We start from the raw sequence: 24,667 nt of genomic DNA, 5'->3' as shown, positions 1-24,667 counted from the left end.
GCCGTGGCCTACTGGTTAGCACTTCAGACCTGTAACCGGAGGGTTTTCCGGTTTGAACCCCGACCAGTAGGCACGGCTGAAGTGCCCTTGAGCAATGCCCCTAACCCCTCACTGCTCCCCGAGCGCCACTGTTGTTGCAGGCAGCTCACTGCGCCGGGATTAGTGTGTGCTTCACCTCATTGTGTGATTACTGTGTGCTGAGTGTGTTTTACTAATTCACGGATTGGGATAAATGCAGAGACCAAATTTCCCTCACGGGATCAAAAGTATTTATACTTATACTCAAACTACATAAAGGTTATTAGTGCATCTGACAAGTGTAGCGGGGTTTAAAGGCCAAAACCATACAGTATGTGTCTCCATTGGATCTTCACTGGTAAATTTCAACAAAGTACCAAAGTCACCTCTGCTCTCCTCACATCTTTGTATCTCAATGAGATTCCTAGGGACACTAACAGCATAATCCAATCATTATCATTGTCTACCCATTTCGTTCCCTCTCTAACTCTCTCTCTCTCTCCCTATTACCCTCAACACTTCTTTGGTCTGGTGACAATTTAGCAACAGAGCGAAAAAGTAGAGAACAAAATGTTTCCCACCGTTTGGTACCAAGCTGTTGCTGTGACAAGCTCTGCAGAGCAGTATGAGAGAACCTGACATCTTGGCATTCCTTATGAATAAAACATGTACAGGACACTTAGACTGAACGCGTAAAGCTTTTGTTCTTTGGTCTATACTATGCAGGGACAATTTAATGTAGCACACATACTCCATCAAATTGACATCACACAATAACATTATGAGTATGAGAACAGTTAAAATTGCCCACAAAGTGCAAATGCTCCGTAATAAACTGCAGGAATTGTTTGTTGAAGGGTTCGTATTATTCTCTTTTAAGTTCTTCATGTGCTTTATGTAACACCACTGAAAGGGATATACTGTATAGATTATATCTGTAAACAGCAAATTAAGAAACACCAGTTCAATAGGCCTACTATAGACCAATAGAAACAATGGATTAGTGCCCCACATTTAAGGCACTGAGAGTAAGGAATGCACAGCTATGTCTTTTCAGGAATAACAGAAAAATCATAATATAGTAGAGAGATACATATAGACATACAGATAGACACCTGCTTACTGGTGTTGGATCAAGTAAAGGTCAGACTGTAACAAAAAGAGTTCGCACGATGTTTGCTCAGAACAGAGTGTGGACTCTTGGAAGAGCTTGAAAGCAGCTCCCCTCTTGTACTTCATGTCATAATTACAAGTAAAAGAGCTGGCTATGTCATTGTTTAAGATGTGACAGATGTTGTTACCATGCTGCACTAGTCCAACATGTCATTAATTCCCATCTGTCTAGTCTGACAGATAAAACTACTGCTTTATAAAATGCCACGGGCATATATGTATATAGTGATTCTACATCAAAGTGCTATAAGGAACTTTTTTCTGTTGTATCATGCAGAATAATCTTGATGAGTTCTTGGCAAAATGAATGCAAAGTTGTCTCCATTATCAAAAAGAGAAAAGAGGAAAAGCTTCTATATGCCACAATGCTTCTTAAACAACATACAAATCTACTGAATGTTTTGGAATTATGAATTGCATTTGGTACCAGCCAGATGATCTGAATTTAATGGCATGAAAGTTTGATGACATGAAATAAAACTGAGTTTAAAGAACATGAAAGAGAAATGTTAAAAAGCTTCCTCATAATGCACACAGGCATACAAACACACACACACACACACCACAAAAAAACATAACATCCTTTAAATCTTTGTCTCCAAAATCTGCAGAAACTGCAGTCCACTCCGGTGGCTCTGACCTATTCGCAGCTCATTGTTCGTTCAAACAATTCCTGAATCATCTCCAAACTGAAATGAACACAGCAAAATGCCTTTAAATGCACCTCAAACACATTCCATTAAAGCTGTGTTTGAAAAGCCGCCCTTTTTGTACTCACACAACGGCTCTTCTCAAATTCAGGTCTCATTCCAACTTCTATTCAATTTCCCTGATACTGCTCATATCAATTACAGCCTTTTTCATTTAAAATCGCCAAAAACTCTTATTTTTCTGCTAAGAAAACATTTTGAACATAGCGAGACAAAACAAATTAAAAAAAAAGGGGGGATTGAAGAGAAGGGAAAGAGAAAGAAGAAAGTAAAGACAGAGAGGATACTACAATGGCACATGAGTGATGCCAGCTGATTTAGTGGAGATCTGAGGCCGGGATGAAAGCGAGGTAGGGGGGCAAAGGAGGGGATTTTGAGGTTGGCAAATGAACCGAGGGGATGGAGGTTTTGGAGTGGGGGTAAAGGGGAGAAAAGACTGAGTCTGAGAGTTTTTTTTTTTTTTTTGATGGTGAACCTTCCAATTAACTCTCCTGAGATGTGGAAAACTTTCATATTCTAATTGTGTCTGATCTGAGACCAAGAGAGAGCGAGAGCGAGAGGCTCAGAGGATAAAGACAGGGAACCCCTGCTGGGACGGGGGAGCTTGCTCACTTGGCTGGGACGGGGGAAACCAGGCTACCTCCTGAACCCACATACCCACAAACCCGCCACCATCTCTACCGTGTGTGGAGAGACAGTCACTGGGGTCGTGCACTCTGGCTTCAGGGGACAAGAGACACACAGACAAACTAGGACAAGGAGGCGTATCATTGGGACTGGGTATATCAGAGAATAAAAATGTGTGCAAGACCTATGGAAATGAATGAACAGGTCATAGGGCTATATTTAGAATAATGATTCGAGCACTGTTGTCTCTTATTTCATATTCTGAGATAATACATTTAATAACAAAATGTCTATTGTTCTCAGTTCAGGCCTCTCTATTTCTTATTGAAATCCTTGTCTATTCCCCATCTCTCTCACAGTTATATGAGGGAAGGACCACAGTGAAACACATCAGACATCAAACACAACACAGAAAGCCAGTTTAAGTCAGTTTATCTTTTTTACTTGAACAAAAAAAAAACACTGTCTTGCCAAACTTTGCAGGGCTATTAAGCTGAGTATCCATGGTACACCAACAGCAAAAACCAGGCGTACAAACATCTGTGTCTGCAATTTACGAAGGAGTCTGAAAAGCCAAGAACCTACACTGTGGGTTTACTTACAGAGGACATAAAATAGTGGGCTGCAGTTTCATGTCTCATTACTGAACATCCATTTAAGGTCATACCCACACACAAGACTCCCTTTATCCCCTTCACAGACACACGCACGCACGCACGCACAGTGCACTCTGACTAACACTCTGCACACAAAGAAGTCAAAATAGTCAACAGCAGTTATAAAAACACATCAGCAGATCACTCTAAGATTTACTAGCATTTGTTATTGACATTAAGACAAACAGCCACCACAGAACACCTCTGGGCAGCCTCTCTGTCTGTGTAACACAGGGTTAAGGGCCAGTGGTACTGCTGAGACAACAGTCTGGGAGCGGTGGCTGTGCACAGGGGACTGGATGGCCGGGGGCCTTTCATTAATCAGGATGAGCACCCAAGGCTTTATGTGCTATTAAACTGCACTGAACATGATTACTTTCAATTCAGTTAAAAACTGTGCCTTCCATGTGATAGACAAAGGCTTGTAAATATGTGTGTCTCTCTGTGTTTGTGTGTGTGTGTGTGTGTGTGTGTGTCTCTCTCTCTCTCTCTCACACACACACACACACACACACACACACACACACACAGTACACACACATAAACACAGACACACAAATAAACACAGGCACACGCATACAAAAACACACTGCTGTCCTAATGGAATAACAGAGGCAAACCCAACAGAGGGGGAAATAGACTACCAAACATACTGGATGCATCGTTAGCCCCATAGGCATGGCCTTGGTCTCCTTCTATTTGGCTACTCAGCACAATATGGTGTGCAAAATGCCTTTGGTTTAACCAACAAATATCCCACTCAACCAACGTGGTATGTGCAAATTAATTTGTGAAACAGTGTGGAACTAACTCAAATTTAGCTAACCAACATGTAAACAAACAGATGAAATGCATTCTGTTGCTCTCTTGTGACTAAACTGAATGTGCCGCGAAAACAAATGTAGTTACAAATCAAGAAGAGCTAGAGATGACAAATCTCAGGGATATTTCTTTACTTCACCTGCCCAAATGAACCATTTACACTAAATGCAACCAGAAGGAATGTACAGTAAATAGGTGAGCTGTTCAGTATGATTGCTTCTTGGATGTGCTTTTTGGATTCTTGGCTTGGTGTATATGCAAATAATTGAAAGGCCTATGACTCATTTTGTGTACTTTTGTTGCTTTCCACATAATACAGTTGCTAACAACTTATTGCAACGGCACTCAAATGAAAATTCCAAATGGTGGTGAGCTCTTTTAAGTCATTATAATGCATAGAGATGCATTCAGTCACAGTCTGATGTTGAAACCTGAATGCTTTCAATGTCTTTGTAATAAAAGCAAACCACAAAGAACTATCATGACACAAATATTTAGATACATTTGCAGTATGTTGAAAACATATGCTAATTACATAAAAAGGTGTTTAGAAGAACTGTTTCCTGTTTTCTGCGTCAAATTATTTATGGTAGAAAACATAGGAAGGCCACAAATCAGACCATGGCACGATGCTCTAGGTCAAGAGCGGTCAGCCAATCAACAAGTCATAAAAGTCCTGCCATCCATCAAGGCAGACTAAAACAACAGAAGGGGCAACATTGTTCTCAGTTTGGGATAACAGGAAATGCCACCCAATTAGAAAGACACGAAAGGACAAGAGGAAGAATAGGCACCGTGCATATAATGGTTATGAATTTAACCTCAGTTCTCTGAAGGAGAACACAAGATATCAACCAATGGGAAGTCATTTTTGGGTGACATCATCGATCTGAACCAATCTCCAATCACACATTTTGTTGGTTAACATCAAGTGAACTTGACTGAAAGAGAACTGACAGTGTTAGAAAGTTGAGCACTGAAACTTTTCTGATGAACAGAAACACAAGCCATGAACACAAACACACATACAAACAAACAAACCCTTTGATTGTGGCCACAATTAGTGCTAAACATATAAAAAGAGGGCATTCTTACGAGAATTTAAAGAATACATGTCTTGTAAATAAATGTAATAAAAACATAACTGTTTTATTGGTAACTGTTCATGTCCTTTCAGTAATCCTCAGATTCCAGATGTTGGGATGTAATGTGGCTAAGCAAAATGCCACAAACCTTTGACCATTAAAAAACAAACCTGGCAGGAATTCAGCTGTGTAGAGCCACCACACTAGCTTAGCATGCTCACTCGTGCCATAAAGGCAATATGACAATTCATCCTAAAAGCACAAGCTAATTCTTCTTTCAAAGTTCTTCTCATTTCAGCTACTGTATGCTTTCATAAACTATGACACACTTGTTTCAAAGCTGCAATATTTATCACAAAATATTAAAGTTGGGAATGTACCTGAGGGTTTGAGAATGTGTATGTGGCATTTGATGACTTAACACAAAATATCCACAATGAGAGATATACAGAGAGAATGCGATTGATATGCAGAGAGAGAGAGAGAGATTTACTGTATCATGTGAAAAATAGAGTGGAAAAGAGTAAGGAAGAGAATGAGACAATGAGAGAGAGAGAGAGAGCAGAGGTTGTTTCTAAGTCTTGCTGCCACGCATGCTTAACCTTGCAGTTGTGGTGAGACGATGCTGCTTGCATATCAATGCTGAAGAGAAATATCTGAGGTGGATAACACTGCAAGCAAGTATTCTAGCAGTGGCAGAAACAACATTGTTCCCCCCAAAACAGCATCTGGAAGAAACACACTCAGTGTTTCATTGATTTATCAGTGATGTATGCTACCGTGAGCAACAAAAAACAGCCCCTTAAAACCATGGTTCTGACATTCTGTATATTCTTTTCCTTCCACTTTCATGCCGAGCCTTACATTTAGATTTCTGTTCTGGTTACAGGAAATTGCAATGCTGGAGGATCCTAAATTATTGGGTGTTTGGTTTCATTTCTGGCAGAGGAGGTCTGTCCACATACCACAACTACTACCACAAACAACAGTTTATGCACTAAACACTATTGAACCCTGGCCACGGAGGCATTTTATGTCTATGGCACAAAGAGCATGGCTGTGTTGCACACTACCTCATCTACATCACTTCGCTCTTCTTCTACATTAGGCTCCTCCCTGGAAACATACAGGCTGTTATCACCAGCTATTTTGAACTCTTACAGAGAGGCTACACTGGGCACGTAACTGAAGCGTTCCGTTCGCTGAGCGTCTGCTGCAACAATTAACTTGCACTATAATCAATGGAACTGGCTATACCAGACGTGATAGCGGTGTGTACATTCAAAATAATTAGAGCAGTCTTCTAAAACTATTTTTACGCTTTGTGAACAGAGCGCTTCAGTTGCGAACCCAGTGGAGCCTGGGCCTTAGTGCTGTAGTATTATTTCACACCAGGTTACTCAGATTAAGTCTAATTCAAAGCTCATCCTCAGGGTGAGATCCATCTTGGGTAAAGAGCAAAAGGCTAGTTCAAGATTTCTGGCAATATTTAAATGTGCAAAAGGCAGAACCATTTTAAAGATGTATAAAAAAGATAATGCAGAAAGTAGGAAAGTGTTTCCCATTAAATGTTTAAAGTTCCTTGCATTACATTCTAACATGAAAAAAGCTCGGTTACACTTTATTTGACTGTATCGACATGACTCTGTCATGACTGTGTCATAAACAAGTCATAAACGTTTATGACATAACGTTTCTGTCATTAAGTGTCATTCGGTTTTTGTCATAACAAGTTAGGGTAAGGATTAGGGTTAGAGTTAGGGTTAAGGTTAGGGTTAGGATTAGGGTTAGAGTGCATGCGTCATGACAGTGTGTGTTCTTATGTCGATACCGTCAAGTGTTACCAAAAGCTCTAAGATGCTCTAAAAAAAGATGCTCTGAGAAAACAAAAGTCTTCCTGGCCTCTCTCATCAACAAAAATACATTTTTAACATGTTCTGACGGTGTCAAGCTATTAGTCAACTACCAATCAGTTAGACGTGCTTGCCAGACAGTGTTTTTCTATTTTTACAGAATACATAAAGGGCAAGACATAAATTCCTTCAGTGATATCAAGTGGTGGATATCAAATATCTGAACATAGTTACAGAATCTTACAGCATCTTCATCTCTGCACACATTTTATATGTTTGGGGGTGCTGTTGGGCTAACTACTTTCACTACTGTTCAATTAATCATTTACCAGGGGCAAAGAGCAGATAAGCAGGTTGTGTTCTGGTGAACAGACAGTGATAAAGGTACAAGACTGGATATCTACAGGGTTGTCTACCAGAGATAGCATAATGCCACACCACTATTGGAGATTCCAGTAGGTAATAGATGTTTGTTGATAATAGATGTTCTCTATCTCCAATTGTCTTCTGATGGACTACCTGAAAACCTTCAAGGATCCTCTCAGTTGTCAGATGTGTTTGTGTAAGATCCTTCCCTGCTATCTGATACAATCAGTGTCTTGCTGTCACATCTAAAGGGCCCTGCAGTATCCTGAGTGAGTGTTTAATGTGAGGTCTCCCCAGAGCCATCTTCACTTTCCTGAGGCTTGACTCGTCCTGCCAGCATGAGGAAGATCTGAAAGAGATTCTTCTTGTCAAAAGAGTGGGCATGGGCACAGCATTGGTCTAAAGGCCCTGCAAAGCAAGTCCAGTACCACAAGCAGCTCAGAGCAGTTTCAGCATCCAGGACACATGTCAGATTTTGGCATTTTGTATTCTGTGAATTTATCATGGTATAATCCAAGATTAGAGGTTATATCTGTCCGAGAACAAAGTGAATTAGGTCATGGTTGGTATTGTATTATTACAAAAGTGCTGGAGGGCATAATTTCACCTCAACTGTTACGGTGCATACAGTGGTACCTAAAGTAGTAATAAAATGGAACCATATCAAATGTGGTTATCATACTGACAAAACACAAATACTGCTTTGAAAACATTTAAGATTATTTGGATTATTGAAATTTAAATTATTGGATTTAAAGAATTGTATTTCCATTGTAATATACAATTATAACAAATGTCATTTTGCTCTGATGTACATCCCAGCAACTAAACCAAATGCAATTATGTGATATACTGATCCTCGTGGTAGTGACTAATCATCTTCAGCCTGCTATTATATAGGGAGTACCTCTAAGTTTCATTATCCTCACCTCCAATAGGCAGCCATCAAGTCTGTATGTGCACCTGTCACATAGGGATTAGAGTTTGCAGCCGCCTGACTACTCTTGTTTGTGACTTGATTTAGAGACACTCCCAGATTCAATGTATATATTATTGACTGCAGAGATATGACTTAATACCATTTAGAAAAACAAATTAGTTAGGGGTAACACAGCCTTGCAATTATTCCTCAGAAGCCAAAGGGCACTTTCTTAAGAATAGCAGCCGGAATTAGCCCTGTCCGATAGCATAATTTCTCCCAGCATACAATCCTCCCACACAAAGAACAACACTGATTCAGCACTTCCTGCCAGGTTCCGAGAGTTTTGTTAAAAGGAGCCTGGCAATGCCTCCAGCCAGCCATCAGCCTGGAACAACCAGACAACAACGGCAGTGTGGGTGCCTAAACCACTGGCCCTCAGGGAGATGGTGTGTGTGTGTGTGTGTGTGTGTGTGTGTGTGTGTGTGTGTGTGTGTGTGTGTGTGTGTGTGTGTGTGTGCGCGCGTGACTGAGGTGTTATATATTTTTCTATGTCAACTCAAGACATTAGAAGAGCAGCGATGAGAAGAAAATAGGCAATCACTGTGTAGACATCTGGAGTTAGCCTCGTGAGACCATCCTGATCTCGCGAGCTTCAGCTTTCCACTTGCAGTCTGGCATCCTCCCAAAAATTTAGAGCAGTTCGCCAAACGAACGGCCAATCAGCGTTGGTTTTTAGGCGGGTTTAGGTGTGACACAACAAACAACATGACGGCATCCACAGATGAGATGAGCGTAGCTTTCACGCATGTTTTATCTGAATTAGAAAGTAGCCTACTTCTGGGGAAGCAGTGAAGCTATGAGTCTCAGCCATGCAGCTGGGAGGAATGAATGAAATGAAATTCATTCAATGAATGAAAAACTTGGTGGGGATTGTCGTGATGAGGTTCATGTCACATACAAATGGTAAGTTTAAAAACGTTAACGTTAGGTATATTACCTCACTTAATTGTATGTTAAATGAAGGCATTAGAAGAACACTTCGTTCATCTGATTGGTTGATTTGGCCCGTCGATAACCAACATAGGTGGTGATAGAGAGATGGTTTATCCAATCAGCTAACCAGTATTTTCTGCCCCTTCCCAAAAGTTCTCCAACAGAAAGTTCCCAGATGGACATGCAGAGCAAATGCGAAGCATCCATCTGGCGGAGTCAGGTTAATCTGGAGAAGCCTCTAAGAATACGTCTATGACTGTTAAACTTAAACACAATGCAATTCCCAATTCCCAAAGAAATCCATTCAGATTCAGGTGTAACGCAAGAACATTTTATTCTTTAGTCTCTTTTATATAAATATATATTTAAAATATGTTGGGCCTATTAAAGCAATTAAAGCAATAATCTGGCTATCCCTAACATATTTCCCTTTCTATGAACGGCCTACACATCTGTACACATATCTACACATTTGCATACAGAAAGGTCCATTTGAGGCATCTATGCTAGCTCTAAGTTGTTCCCAGTTCCAGTAGCCTTTAGTGTTTCTGCTCACATTTAGACCAAACTCCTTAGTTTAGGTATGGCAATGCAAGGCTATTTCATTCACCATGGCAATTCAATGTCCGTTACCTAGACACAACACACACACACACACACACACACACACATACAGTATGTATATCATAAAACACAAGAGTGCATCTGATCAAAAGTAAATGCATTTGATCAAATTATGAGAACGCAACTATGTCATTTTGTGTCAAATCAGACAGAATTCAGGAAAATTGTTGCTGCATTGTCGCATATTTTGCTCAAAGTTTGTCTACAAAATATTAAATATCAACTCACTGACTGAGCAGATTCTATATTAGTATTTGTTTTTATTTTCTTCTACAGTATGTTATGTTTGTGTTTACTGTTTCTCTGTTTTGTCTTTGCTTTTGAATACTATATGTGAATGCATTTTGTCTTGTTGGATAATAACGCTCACTGTGACTTGACCTTGACCAAAGTGAAGAACAGTGAGATATTTTTGTTAAATTCCAATATTCTCTTTTTTTTTTTCGCTTGTATTTTTACACTCTAAAATGCCTGATCTTGGGAGCCATGTTTGGGCATTAATATCTTAAAATGCATTATTCCTGGCCTAAATGTATTCCTTGATTAAACTAATTTGTATAGTATTTTGTTTACTTTGATTTTGTAAGTGGTATGCTACTGCTTTAGCTTGCAGATGCAAAGCAGCTTCAGTTCAAGGTGTGGCAGTTTTATTCAATGACCAACATTTCCAACTATGCATCTGCTTCTTTTTTTCAAATAGTTATTAAAAGTGTTATTTAAAGGAGAATTCCGGTGTGATATTGACCTAAAGTGTGTTGAAACATGATACCGAGTGTGAACGTTTGTCTCATAGCCCATCTCGGCTTGTCCCCTGCACTCCAAAATCTGGCGCTAGTTAGCAGATGCTACCAACAGCTTTTTCAATGGTGGTGCTTTGGCATCAGGCTAGCCATGCAAATAAATCACTGTTTTACACCATTTACGAGGCTCAATGTATCTCCACACTTCATTGGAAGACTTCCGAGGGCCCTGACATTTAAAACGAGACATTGAGAACTTTGAAAAAGCACTGGTAATTTACTTACAAGACGATTTATACAGACAGTATCTTATAAGTCGAGCGACGAGTAAGAATGAACAGGTATGATAAGGGTTCAGATTCCAAAAATAATTCCGTGGAAATGCATGGATTCCAGTTGCTGCTACTGGAAGAAACTGGAATCCATGCACTTCCATTACTGTCTGCATAAATCGTCTTGTAAGTAAACTACCAGTGCTTTTTCAAAGTTCTCAATGTCTCGTTTTACATGTCAGGGCCCTCGGAAGTCTACCAATGAAGTGTGGAGATACATTGAGCCTCGTGAAATGGTGTAAAAACAGTGATTTATTTTGCATGGCTAGCCCACGTCAAGCACCACCATTGAAAAGCTGTTGGTAGCATCGGCTAACTAGCGCCAGATTTTAGAGTGCAGGGGACAAGCCGAGATGGGCTATGAGACATACGTTCACACTCGGTATCATGTTTCAACACACTTTAGGTCAATATTACACCGGAATTCTCCTTTAATCTGGGCGGATAAAAAATCTGGTCATTTTCTTTTTGGCTAAAAAGCTAATCTGTACCCCTGATTACCGGTTAGAAATCACATTGAATCGTTGATGGTACCTTAAAATTTAACTGGTCTCAATTTAACTGATAGCATAGCATTTTTTATGCCATCGGGGAAATTGATTCCAGATTTGAACCACATAGAAGCTAAATGCTGCTTCCTCATGTTTGGTTTTGACAATGGTTTGATAAACAAATGTTTCTCCTGTGAACTGAGAGGTCTGGAGGGTCAGTATTGTAGAAACATTTCTGAAAGGTACTTTGGTCCCATAGTGATTTATAAACAAGTGGCAATAAGTCAACTCTTACTAGAACCCAGAGCAGAGACTTAAATAGGAGTGATGTGGTCATTTTTTTTGGTTTTTCATAAGAACTCTCACTGCTTCATTTTGTATCACTTTAACCACTTTTTAGGAAGGCCTGTGAAAAGCCCATTGCACTAATCAATCCTAATGGAAATAAAAGCATGAGGAGTTTTTCTAAATCTTATTGTGACATAAGATCTCTTAGTTTGGCAATGTTTTAAGGTGGTAAAAACCTGATTTACCGGTAGTTATTACTTCTATGTGGCTGTTGACGTTTAGATTGCCGTTGATTAAGACATCAACATTTTAGCAGTGTCCATATGTTTTAAGCCCTTTGGTTTCAAGAAGAGAAGAAAGTCTTTCCATCTTTTACCAAATGCAACTACTTCAGTTTTTCCTTGTTCAGCCGAGGAAAACTGAGCCAAACAGTTGTTGATTTGGTCAATGCATTGACAAAGTAAATTAAGGGGAATACATTCATTAGGCGACAAGGAAAAGTAAGTTTTGGTGTCATTACCATAGCTGTGATAGGAATTCAAATATTTCTCGATGATTTGTTTCACGTGGGAGCATATAAAAAGGTTGAACATAGCAGCCTTAAGATCAATCCTTGAGGGAATACCACAGGTTATGCACGTCGGTGTTGAGGTGCAGATGCCAATGGCAACAGAGAAGCTCCTTTCTTGTAGGTATAATCTGAGCCAGTTGATAACTGGGAATCCAAATGTTCTAGTTCGTGTAGTAATATGTTGTGATCAATGGTGTCAAAGGCCGCACTATAACACTAGGACTGATGTTTTGTAACAATTTGATGTTACAAAGGTGCTTAGTTGATTAAAGACCATTTTTTCAATACTTCTGCCAAGAAATTGTATATTGGAGCCTGTAGGCTAGTCGTTTAAAATGGAAGCATCCAGATTGTTCTTTTTTAGTAGGGGCTTTTTTGAGTGATTAGGAAATGTGCCAGACTGTAAAGATGCATTTATAATTTGAAGCAGTCTGCTGCTAGGTGAAAAACAGATAGACATATTTTGTGAAATACGCCCACTTTGAGAGACTAGTCATATAGTATTCTTGGACTTCTTATTCATGTCAGTAGTGGTGGTGGCAATCATGCTCTCCAGATTTTACTGCCATCACACATCATATTGTGTTTTGCGATCCAGCACAGAGAGGAATAGCGAAAAGTTGACAGATAATTAAAGCCTCAAAGATTTATCTAGATTCACTTCATTCATTCGGATTCATTCAGATTAGATACATAGATTCATTAGATACCATAAACTGCACATTTTATTACAAAAGCCTTGAACAACTAGGAGAAATAGCTGATTGAGTTTACATTACAACGGCAGGTGGGGAGCATTTCTGCATTACCCCGACAGAGTACACAATGTCGCTATGTCACACTTCTCAAGGACATCACTTTTCAATACTAAACTATAAGTTAGAAATACTCTCATACCCTCAGTTTAATCATGTTTTTATCTCTCCCTGCCTTTGTTGAGAGTGCCTGATCACTACACTGAGGACTACATGGTTACTTTTCCAAACCAAGTGATAATTCACGAATAACACATTAAGGGATAACTGAGTTATCCAAAAGTTTACCATTTAAGTAAACTTTGGAAAGCACAACCCTTTACCTGATATAGGCTTTTTGGATTAGACCTATGTTAGGTGTAGCATATTTGCTCAGACCAAAAAAAGGCAGTGTTTCCTTTAGGCTACTGTCAGTATTATGAAACTGCATGCAAAAATCAATCTGGTCCTGCCCCAAAGAATGACAGAATTTGTGCTAATTGTCACAATGCAATATGTGCAAACTCGCGCTTCTCTCTCTAGAAATTACTAGATCTGAATGTCTGATCCATACCCCCAAAAAATCTATTCTACCAAAACAGCTCGCACAACATAGCAATGTGTCTTCTCACGTGCCCTTACTTCAATGTGACAGTGTAACACAAACCCAAGTTGTGACGGTTGCATCTTGGCAGTGCAAACATGGATAGTATCAAGCAACAGAGGAATTAATGCCTACCGGTATTTACAACACCAAAACCTGGCACAGCACTGGAAATGCGGTGAGAGCACGTTTATTAATGGCTACCCACGAAATTAGACATCACTCAATTTGAATGAACACAGCATCTACAACACACTTAGAAGGTAGGCTAATGACTGCGGTCGTAAAAACGGCGTGAAACATTAAATTGTAGGCTACCGACATTAAGCATAGACGTTGCCTATTTTGTTCCATTACATTTACAACTTCTGCTGGCATAACATTTGTATCAGTTTTGAAATATGACGATCCTGTGTTATCAAAACATTGAAAACATCATGTTCTTCCTCACCTTCTACACTAACATAATTAACTGGAAAGCAGTTTAACGAAAACTTAGCTGTAAATCATAAGTAGACTATAAATCACTGTACGTCCTTGCCAAGGTTCACATCCACCAAAGGAAGGTTTTCGCACATTTCAACATATCTGTCCAAATAACCCTAAGACTGCACATTAACTTGAAGCAAACACGGTCCAGCTTCGCTTCACCAAATGCGTGTAACCGAGGCACGTGCCCAGCCGCGATATTCCCCCTCCTCCGCCACCCGATAAATAAAACTTACTTTTCCCTGGCTTGGCTGTCGGACGGCACGCTGTTACTCTTGCTTTTGGTGTACATGCTTACAGAAAGCACCGACGGTCACGCACCTGTCAACCCATCACAGCCTGGCGAGCTACAACCCCGTCACCATAGCGACTCCAGCAGCGGTTCTTACCATTGGGTGTCCTGCATGTACAAGACGCCCATTCTTGTCGACAATACTGAAGACTGACAGTTGACTGACCACGCCTTCGAATCACATACATCCACCCATCACCCTCATCACTCTATTCTGGTGGTCCACCTGCTTAGGTGAACGTAAGGCGCTTGGACACGTAGCCTACACTACGCGCGTGCACGCGTGCACACACACACACACGCACGCACGCACGCACACGCACACACACACACACACTCTCATCACCTTCACTCTCAACACATGGGGAATTAGAAACAGTCAGAATACGATTTTTTACAACTGCCTGTTTTTGTCATAGCCTAGATAATCACACCAGCCGGCAGCTGACGCGCAGGTTGACAACCGCTGTAGTCTACAAACTAAACTAAACTGGCTTGGGTAACGCTGTCATCATAAGAGTGAATAAACGCTATTAGGCTACTTCATATTTCTGAAATTGGATGAGGACTATTGACAATCCCAAACACTGCACAAATTTGTTGTTGCCAAAAACTAATGCTTCTAGACCTGTAACACTGATGTCCAGGACATAAACCCCAATCAGAAATGCTTTCTGTTCCAGCTTAATAAATATTATTGTATTGTATACTATAAATATTATTTCCAGTGGGGTAGGCTTTGGTAATGGTGTCTTAACTGGCAGCCTACACCCAGGTTTCGTCATGCCATGACATGACATTACTGTGACAACTCATTGCTGAGCTTCTGAGAGTCAGGAAAAGGGAAAATGGACCTCTCCTTAAAGTGATTCACATTCTCTGATGAGCTGTATATCTCACTATTTTGTGAGATGTTCAGTCACCAACAGGCTTCTAGTTTTCAATGTTCAAAATGATGTTCAGTATCCACACATATCCTGTAATGAACATTAAAAACTACCCACAGCAAAATTACATTTTATAAAATATTTTATATGTAGGCTTACAGTAAAAAAAAAAAAAAAATCTATTTAGTGACTGTTCTGTTCTTCACCAGAAAATGTATGATGTCCTAAGTATGAAAGTATTATTTTTGCACAATATCATTGTGAGATGTGATATGATGGTATGGACTTTACTGGATATGGTGTGGATTAAGACGTGTGATAGAGAAGCAGGGAGTCAGAAACAGCCACAGTATGTCGCACAGGCCTGGGGCCTGGATGTTTACTCTTACGTAACATCTCTGCCAAAATGACCTAGTTCTTCCCTCCGTCTCACAGGCCTCCTGTTGGGAACGGTCAACATTTTTATGGGGTCTGTTTTTGCCTGTGTTTTTCCTCTTTTATTCCTCTGTGTCTGTTATAGGTAGATCATTGAGGGGTGGCATCCATTGATTCAAGTTGAGTGGTGATACCTCCTGTGGAGATCTGTTGTCTACATGGTAAACACAGGTCGTCATTCTGGAAGGCATACCAAAATCAGGAATGTCAGAGGCACTCGAGACTCGCAAAATTATGTGTTCTCTTATTGTCAGTTTTTGGGAGGTCATGTTACATTAAATGAACGTCAACTAGGGGGGCGCTGTGGCGCAACTGGTTACAGTGCCCATACCATATTCGGGTTCTCATGCCCACGGGTCAAACCCGGGTAATTTCCTTCCTTTCCTTCTTCTGATGAGCTGCAAATATTTCCTCCTACATAGGAGATGCTCACACACCTCCGGGAGCTTAGGTTTTAGGCAACAGACTGTGACTTATCACAGTCTGTTTAGAGTGTTTTGGCAGAAATGCGCTGCTGTACTCAAGCTACCATTCCTTGAGAAATCTGAAATCACGCCAATTGCACAACAAGTGTGTGATGTTGGGCTCACAATGGCATGTGTGTGTCTTATGTATTTAGCTTACCTGTTTATGTACCATTTACTACATACATACTATAACCAAAATCCTTTTTGTTGAATACTTACACAAACACTTCCTGGTTTCAGCTGGGATTAAATCCAAGGCTTTTGAAAGCATATGGGGCTATATGTACTTACCTGTTGTAAGGTCCAAATCATCAGATCATATTCATCATATGCAGTTTAATGCAGACTTAGGCCTACTTGCCAAAAATGCTGCCAGATAGTTAGCCTTGTAGCCGTTTTCACACCAGTGTTGACATCAGTACTGAAAATACAGGTGTTCAACCAAAAGGAAACGGGAAAATGCAGAGCAATAGCAAAGCAGATTTCTGAGCAATCTGACACTGAAAAATCTTACAGACCAACAAAAGTTTTTTTTTTTTTAAATACGGCAGCTGAACACCTGAACTTATAGAATATCACTCTAATAAATGTTAAAGGAATTACGTTTTTTAAAGGGCTTAAATTCTTCTCAGGGAGTTTTTTTTTTTTCATTTTGATGCTCTTAAGATCACATAATATGCACATGAAATCTCACTTTGAGGTATGGGACATGTGTTCTGATGATACAAGAAAATCGATGCCTGGCTTCAAGTAGGCAATACATAGGCATTCTATAACCAATTACATAGGGTCTATGTCTGCATAAATGTAACTTCTATTTAAGTCCAGTTAGAGCAGTTAGTGATGTAAGTTTTGTGGTTATAACACTGTGGTCATGAACAAGTTTTTAATAAGAACACCGCAGAAGGGAGAAAGCAACAAGTCTTTTTATTGTTAGGATTCCTTCACAATGATCTCACCATGAAAACCCTGTTCAGAAAGCCCCGGGATTTCATCCAGTCTCTATATTGAGTGTGCTATTTACACAGATACATTTAGGGTAGGCTAATGTAAGTTATAGCATTTGTCACCATGTGTGTAGTTTTTCAATTGTATCTCCAACATGTCATTAATGTTACACAAATAGAGGAACTATTAAACCAGTGTCTATCTGTCTGACAAGCTGACACAGGGCATCCAAAGCATTTTACTTGCCAACATATTGATATATCTTAATCTCTGATGGTCTTTAATCAAAAAGGTAGTTTATATAATCCATTCCACTATATTCTAATATCCAATTGTGTATTAGTTACAGCATTCATAATTTGTGAGTCACACACAAGAGAATACTTATGTGACATCAGTAAACCAGTAATGCAAATAAATGTAAGTATGTGTAATGTTATGTAAAGAACACATCTTCATTTTTACTAAGATTACAATTTTCCCTTACTGCCTGGTTTCAGTGAACACACTGATTGAGGCACACCCCATGGTTTAGGAATCACGAGAGAGCATGAGAAGCTGAGAGAAATAAATGGATTTTGTGGTTTGGGAGCATTATTGTGGTAGATGGCAGGAAGATGGTTTTCCACTGATAGCAATCTATAGCTTTTCCCTCAGCCAGGTCAAGGTAAGTCTTGCATTCTGGGCTGCTATGAAAACGTCTCCTCAATACCCCCTATTCTCTACTGTCTTCATACATCAGTTGCACCTGGCAGTATTTCTTTCATGGCGAACGAGTTCAGCCAGTGAACCATGGCAGAAAGTTCTTTTTCAACCATTGTTTGGGAAAGGAATATCTTCAAATGGATCAACTGGAGAGTAGAAAAGCAAGGTCCTCTTTGTGAAGCTTCCTGTTTTGTAGGGACAAATTCTTAGAGGGAGTGAAAGGCTTACTGCACCAGTTTCATGTACAATGAACTTTACAGTATTCGACACATTTTCAAATCATTGCCTGTATCTATCAATACTTGTTATTTAGTTTAAAAAAAGAAAGAGAGAAAGAAAGAAAGAAAGTCAATTTACATAATTGATTATGCTGATATTGCCATACTGTTACAGTGACATTTCCCAGGGCCATCCATTTTTTAAAGCAAAGCTGCATAGGCATACATTAATCTCTAGTATTGTTGTGTAAATATATCCATGACATATTTTATCATTATAATCTGAAGTTTAGCTGTGAACCTGTCAGAGACTAATAATGTGCCAGGGACAATGCATTTTGTGCAGAGAGAAAGATGGATTGCAAATGAATGGAGTGTTCTGTTGCCCCCATGTGGTCTAAATCAAAAGGTAGCCTACGTTCAGTGAGAATTCAAATACACTGATCGATCATGCTGGGTTCAGCGATAGGGACAGTCATATAGATATTTACCTTCTCTAATTTTAAATTGCTCTAGTCTAGTTTACTTTGATAAACAGTTTGTAGCCCTAGGCACATGAACACAGACACATGAAATATAAGCCTACCTCAGCCAATCGTAAAGCTTGAGCATGTTGTGCACAAAATTCATGCAGGGAGAAGATGATCACTAGGATGTAGGCCTATAGCCTAGCGTATGAAGGATTTAGCCTATGTAGTAAAATCTCTGTAAACTCATACCTGCCAACACTCCCATTTTTCTCGTATTTTATGGTCATCTCCCGGCGTCCTCCCGCTTTATTTCTCCCGGAAAACTCCCTAATTTGCATGACCATCAAACTTAATTTTAAAATCACTGATCCATTCATTTCTGTTAGTCTGACATTTCCCAGGTTGCCAGATTGTGTAGGAAATACTACACATACACAATCACTTACTTTCAAAAACCTGTTTCTTGTTTGTCATAAAACCTGGCAACCAATGGAGGCCTGTACTTGACTAACCTGAAAAAATATTACTGGGCAGCCCAGCTCAGATCAATGGTAAAAAAAACCTTTAAAGGGACACCAGGCAACGTTTTCGTGTTAATTAATCATCTTCGCAGGGCTCTCAAGTTTTGAGGACAGGCAAGAGTGACATTCCCCGTCGACAATTCCCCCCGTCCGAGGGTTAAAGGGGTAGCTGGTGGTCAGACGAGTTGCGAGAATGGGGGTGTTTCATTAATAATACTACAACTTTTTGTTGCTGTTATTAATATGCCTTCAGATGTTCCAGTGTAACAGAGGTCAATTTGTCCGCCGCTCACAGCCCTCGAACCCGCCACCTCAACACAACGGAATGGGAGTCGAGCACTCTAACTGTAGTGAGCAGGTTTTGATATGTAATGAGCGCACATGCGCGGGTGTTCAGATGGATATAATGCCTCAGTAAAGAGTCGACAGCACATCTTAGTCTCTGGTCCATTTGTTATAACTTAGTATTATAAAATACAAGACATGGTGTCAGAAGTCTTCGTCCTCGCTTCTGATATTAATGCGACTACCCGACGCAAGTGACCGGAATGTTCATTGCAGTTTAGTGAAGATAACTTTTGAATTCGCCAAGTGAACTAGTAGAGCTAACACGAAGCTAGCTGCTACGTTGATACAACGTCAGTCGACGATACAGAGAAGAGGCTTCGGAAGGTAAAACAGAATGGATTCTCTATTTTCAATTAGTCCACCAGAAGCATTTGACTTCGGAGACTTCGGTGGGTGGCCAAATTGGATCCGACGTTTTGAAAGATTCCGCATAGCGGCGGGACTTAATACAAAGAGTGAAGAGTATCAAGTTAACTCGCTAGCATACACTATGGGAGACATGGCAGATGATGTTCTGAACACGTTAGCACTACCAGAAGACGACAAGAAAAAATATGCCAATGTAAAGGAAGCGTTCAATAAACATTTCATTTGCAAGCATAACGTGATCTACGAGAGAGCTAAATTCAACAAACGTCGCCAGGAGCCTGGTGAGACGGCTGTGCATAAATTGGCTGAGCATTGCCAGTATGGAACTCTCAAAGATGAGATGATCAGAGACCGCCTTGTTGTAGGTATAAAAGACCATGCCCTTTCAGAGAAATTACAGCTAGATTCAGAGTTAACTCTTGTGAAGGCTATGACGAAAATAAGACAAAGTGAAGAAATTAAAAAGCAACAGCCTGTATTAAGAAGTAGCATTGATGGCACTGGAGGCTTAACATGGATGCAGTTAAATTCAAGTTCAAACAGAAATTCTCTCCACATGGGAAAAGTACTTTTAAACCAAAGACAGTACAACATAATGCAAATGATAAATGTGGCAGATGTGGAAGGACACATGAAAATTCATTCAATGCATGTCCCGCGCGCACTGCTGAGTGCAAGAAATGTAAGAAGAGAGGGCATTTCGCCACTGTATGTAAAACTAAAATGAGAATGGAGGAAATTAAAGAAAGTGACTTGGATGCAAGCATAGAGTCATTGTTCCTGGGCACAGTGAATTGTACAAAATCCAACACATTCTGGTAGAAGTCTGTTGCAGTGAATGGCCAGCAGATGATGTTCAAGTTAGACACGGGTGCCGCAGTGACGGCTATCCCGGCACATTTTTACTCACAAAAGCTACATGGTGAGCTGTTACCGACAACCAAAAGACTGTGTGGACCAAGTAATGTTCCCATAGAGGTAAATGGACGTTTTACTGCAGAAATTAGCCATAATGGAACTGTGGCGAAGCAGCATGTATATGTTGTGCCAGGTTTAGTGACTCCTCTGCTGGGATTACCAGCAATACAAGACCTCTGCCTGCTCAGTCCAGTACAGGCTATCACGACAGCGGAAACAAGCTACAAGGAACAATATCCCAGAGTTTTCACTGGCTTAGGTAAGCTAGAGGGAGAATACAAAATTAAACTAAAGGACAATGCCTCTCCCTTTGCCTTCGCTGTGCCACGTCGCGTGCCATTGCCCTTAAGGGGAAAAGTCCAAGAAGAGTTAAAAAGGATGGAGGAAATGGGCGTTATTTCTCCCATAGAGGAAGCTACAGAGTGGTGCTCAGGAATGGTGGTAGTACCAAAACCTAATGGAAAAATTAGAATATGTGTTGATCTAACCCGCCTGAATGAAAATGTGTGCAGGGAGCGACATATTCTTCCAGCAGTTGATGAGACACTGGCTAAACTAGCTGGAGCTAGAATTTTTTCCAAACTGGACGCCACTGCTGGTTTTTGGCAGGTGCGCTCCCTTTTGGAATATCATCGGCCCCTGAGCACTTTCAGAAGCGATTGACGCAGATGCTGGACGGCCTAGAGGGAACTTTGTGTCATGCAGATGACATTCTGATATTCGGTGCCACGCCCAAAGAACATGATGAGAGGGTGCATAAGGTGTTGCAGAGACTGCAGCAGCATGGCCTTACTCTAAATGACAAATGTCAGTTCGCTGTGAAGGAGGTTAAATTTCTCGGACATGTTGTCAGTGGAGAAGGCATACAGGCAGATCCCGAGAAGATTAGAGCGATTAGAGAGATGCCACCACCGAAAGACGTGTCTGACGTAAAACGCTTCATGGGAATGGTCAACTATGTGGGAAAATTCTCACCCAACATTGCAGAACTACATCGAAGTTTCCAATCTTACACGCACTTCAGCAACAGCTGTGATTGAGAAAATAAAAGCCATCTTTAGCCGCCACGGTGTGCCGGATACACTCATCACAGACAATGGACCACAGTTTGCTGCCACAGAGTTCACAGATTTTGCTAAGGATTACAACTTTCAGCACATAACCAGTAGCCCCCGTTACCCGCAAAGCAATGGGGAAGCTGAACGGGCAGTAAAAACTGTCAAAGCCTTGTTGCAGAAGAGTGAGGACCCTCACAAAGCGCTTATGGCATACAGAGCAACTCCTCTAGCCCATGGAGTATCACCAGCAGCTCCTGATGGGGCGCAACATTCAAACACCCCTTCCGTGAGTCCAAACACCCTCAAACCAGCCTGGACGGATTTAAGAGCATTTGAGTTGAAAGACCAGGAGCTTAAAAGACAACAGGCTGAAGGATACAATAGACGACACAGAGCACGGGAAACACCATCTCTCAAGCCAGGTCAGAAAGTTTGGATACGGAACACGCCACACACAGGAGTCGTCTCTGGCTCAGCAGGGACGCCACGCTCATATGTGATTCAAACCTCCACAGGCAGTCTCAGAAGAAACCGTTCTCATCTGAGAGTGGTGCCTACACCGTCTAGAGGCCAGCCAGACTCGGGACAACACACCAGGGTTGGCAGGGAAGTCAAGCCTGTTAAAAGACTGAACTTATAGTTTAGTGTTGTGAGTATATACGGAGCATAATAACCTCCATACCACAACAGAGAGGATCAGGCAGTCTACCCTACCTCTCAGTTAGGTTATGTACTTGTTTTTATGAGTTCAGAAAAAAAAAAAAAAAAAAAAAAAAAAAAGTAAGATATGCCATGTGAAATGGAAGTTGATTTAACCAGTTTACATATGCTCATGTTTACAGAGATGTTCAACAGGTCATCTGTTCCCCTGCCTTGATGGTAAAAACAGTATTAGGATTTATTAACATATAATTTGAGTTTTCTATAAAGATCCTGAAAGTATTAGTTAAAAGGGGGAGATGTAGTGAGCAGGTTTTGATATGTAATGAGCGCGCATGCGCGGGTGTTCAGATGGATATAATGCCTCAGTAAAGAGTCGACAGCACATCTTGGTCTCTGGTCCATTTGTTATAACTTAGTATTATAAAATACAAGACACTAACCACTGAGCTAAAAGCCCAAGCTTCCAACTCAGCGGTTAGAGCTGTTTTTAAGGTTAGGGGTGTGAGGATTTACACGCACAACTAGCATAACCAGCTAGCATACACCAGCCCCAGGTCGATTAACAGTTGATCCAATATTAGTTGTGCAGAAATATAGCCCATCTTATACACACCAATTGAATTGAAATAGAAATTGTAAAGATTTGTATTTTTTGTAATTATTCCATATTTAGTGTAGTCATATCAGAACCTGAAGTAACCTGCAATCCAAACGCAAGCATGACACTTCAGAGTATTACCTTTCATTTGAGGCCAAGATTATGCTTATAAGGGGTTCATATGTAGCCTACAAATCTAGACGCACCCTAGCGGCGGCAAATTCATTTGCTCAGCCTGTACGTCTAGTATCAAACCATAGGGATTTCTATTGGCTGACGCCGTGGACGTCATCCAATCACAGCACTCTATTTTGTTAGAGAGTCTTAAGGAGGGCTTAACAGGATAACGACAGTCCTGCGACGGTGAACAACAAGGAAGGTGGCTATGGCGAACGAAGAGCGGTTGTTTGAATCGGCGTTGGTGTCAACTTTGGAGGAGTTGGACTTTTTTTTTTGAAAGTTGAGCAACACAATGCACTTAAGTCATTCCTTTCGAAGAAGGATGTATTTGCCGTTGCCGACCGGATAATGGATATGGTCGTAAAGCTGGCCTATTGCATGCCTAGGCAGTTTGAAAGACAATTCTCTACCCGCCTTTGGATTAAGCGAGGTGAATGGTTCGATTCCAGACTATACATTTCAATGATATAGGATGGCCCGCCAGGCTAGTTCATATGCAGTAAGCATTTGATTGCCAGTATGCCTTTTGGATAACCCAGTCCGTTTTCATAGGGCATTTTACAAAATGCATGAGCATATAATGGTCTAAAGTACTCATGTTGTCATTCTATATTGATCTACTTTTGCACACAGCATGACAAGACCTAATGCTAGGACTCAAGTCATATCAAGTCAAGACCTAGAGGGCTGAAATGTGGTCAGTTCAAAGATGCTTGTTATCCGGTAGAACAAGAAAAGAAAAATCTAGCCTTTGTAACTTTGTGTCAGTACATCACACAGTTATTCTAATTGTTTTCCAAAAGTGTCTCAGCTTTCCAAAAGAGAGCAGGCATTTGATTATTGGCTACAGTATGTAGGAGAAATCCCCTCCTAAGTCAAAATCAGGCAAAAGTATAATTTATAATTGCTCAGATTTGCAAAAGAAAAGATTTGACACATGGCACTGACAATTCAATAATGGGCCTTTTCACCACCTCTGAGCATCCACTAACCTGGACCTTTTAGGGGGCTTTCCTCTCAGGGTGAATGAGAGGATGCTTATTTACCCGACATTTTTGAATACAGATGCAATGATTAATCCATCCATGGCCAGGATATAATTATATAATATGACATGATTTTAAAAGTGACCTATAACAATAGGCTATGCAATACACTTTAAAATTATTAAGCCTATTTGGAGAGAGAGATGTTAGAATGCGACAATATGTCAGTCATCGTGTGAACGAAAGTAGGCTATGACTAGGGATAGGCTACTTGTTCTGAGCAAGTGTTGTCAATGCAGGCTGTGGAACTGTTGGCTAAGTTACAGACAGTCATAGAATATTTCTATGACAGACAGTCATGAACAATTGATGCTAATTATCTGGGAAACATTCTCTAGCAGCAGTCACGTTGTCATTGTTTGTGTCAAACAAGTTGTGGATTTGTTGTAACATTAAAAGATGACTTACTCTGTGCTGAAACCATGAACTTATGCTCGAAGCTTCAA

General features: G+C 40.5%; 1 protein-coding gene across 5 annotated transcripts in view; it reads right to left on the bottom strand.

Moving 5' to 3' along the window:
- Positions 1 to 24,667, bottom strand: part of ssbp2a (single stranded DNA binding protein 2a) — a 74,216-nt gene that overhangs the window by 30,922 nt on the left and 18,627 nt on the right. For 2 of the 5 annotated variants that reach the window (XM_048243418.1, XM_048243422.1), the window contains exon 3: positions 15,667 to 16,600. In XM_048243418.1, the coding sequence (XP_048099375.1) occupies positions 15,667 to 15,737 (71 nt within the window). In that variant the 5' untranslated portion in view covers positions 15,738 to 16,600. Of the gene's footprint in view, positions 1 to 14,334; positions 14,438 to 15,666; positions 16,601 to 24,667 lie in introns of those variants that run through there. The other 3 variants (XM_048243419.1, XM_048243420.1, XM_048243421.1) reach the window with 3 other exon arrangements.

The sequence above is a fragment of the Alosa alosa genome, chromosome 5 (genome assembly GCF_017589495.1).
Source record: "Alosa alosa isolate M-15738 ecotype Scorff River chromosome 5, AALO_Geno_1.1, whole genome shotgun sequence".
Taxonomy (NCBI): Eukaryota; Metazoa; Chordata; class Actinopteri; order Clupeiformes; family Clupeidae; genus Alosa; species Alosa alosa.
This window is presented reverse-complemented; position numbering and strand designations above follow the sequence as displayed.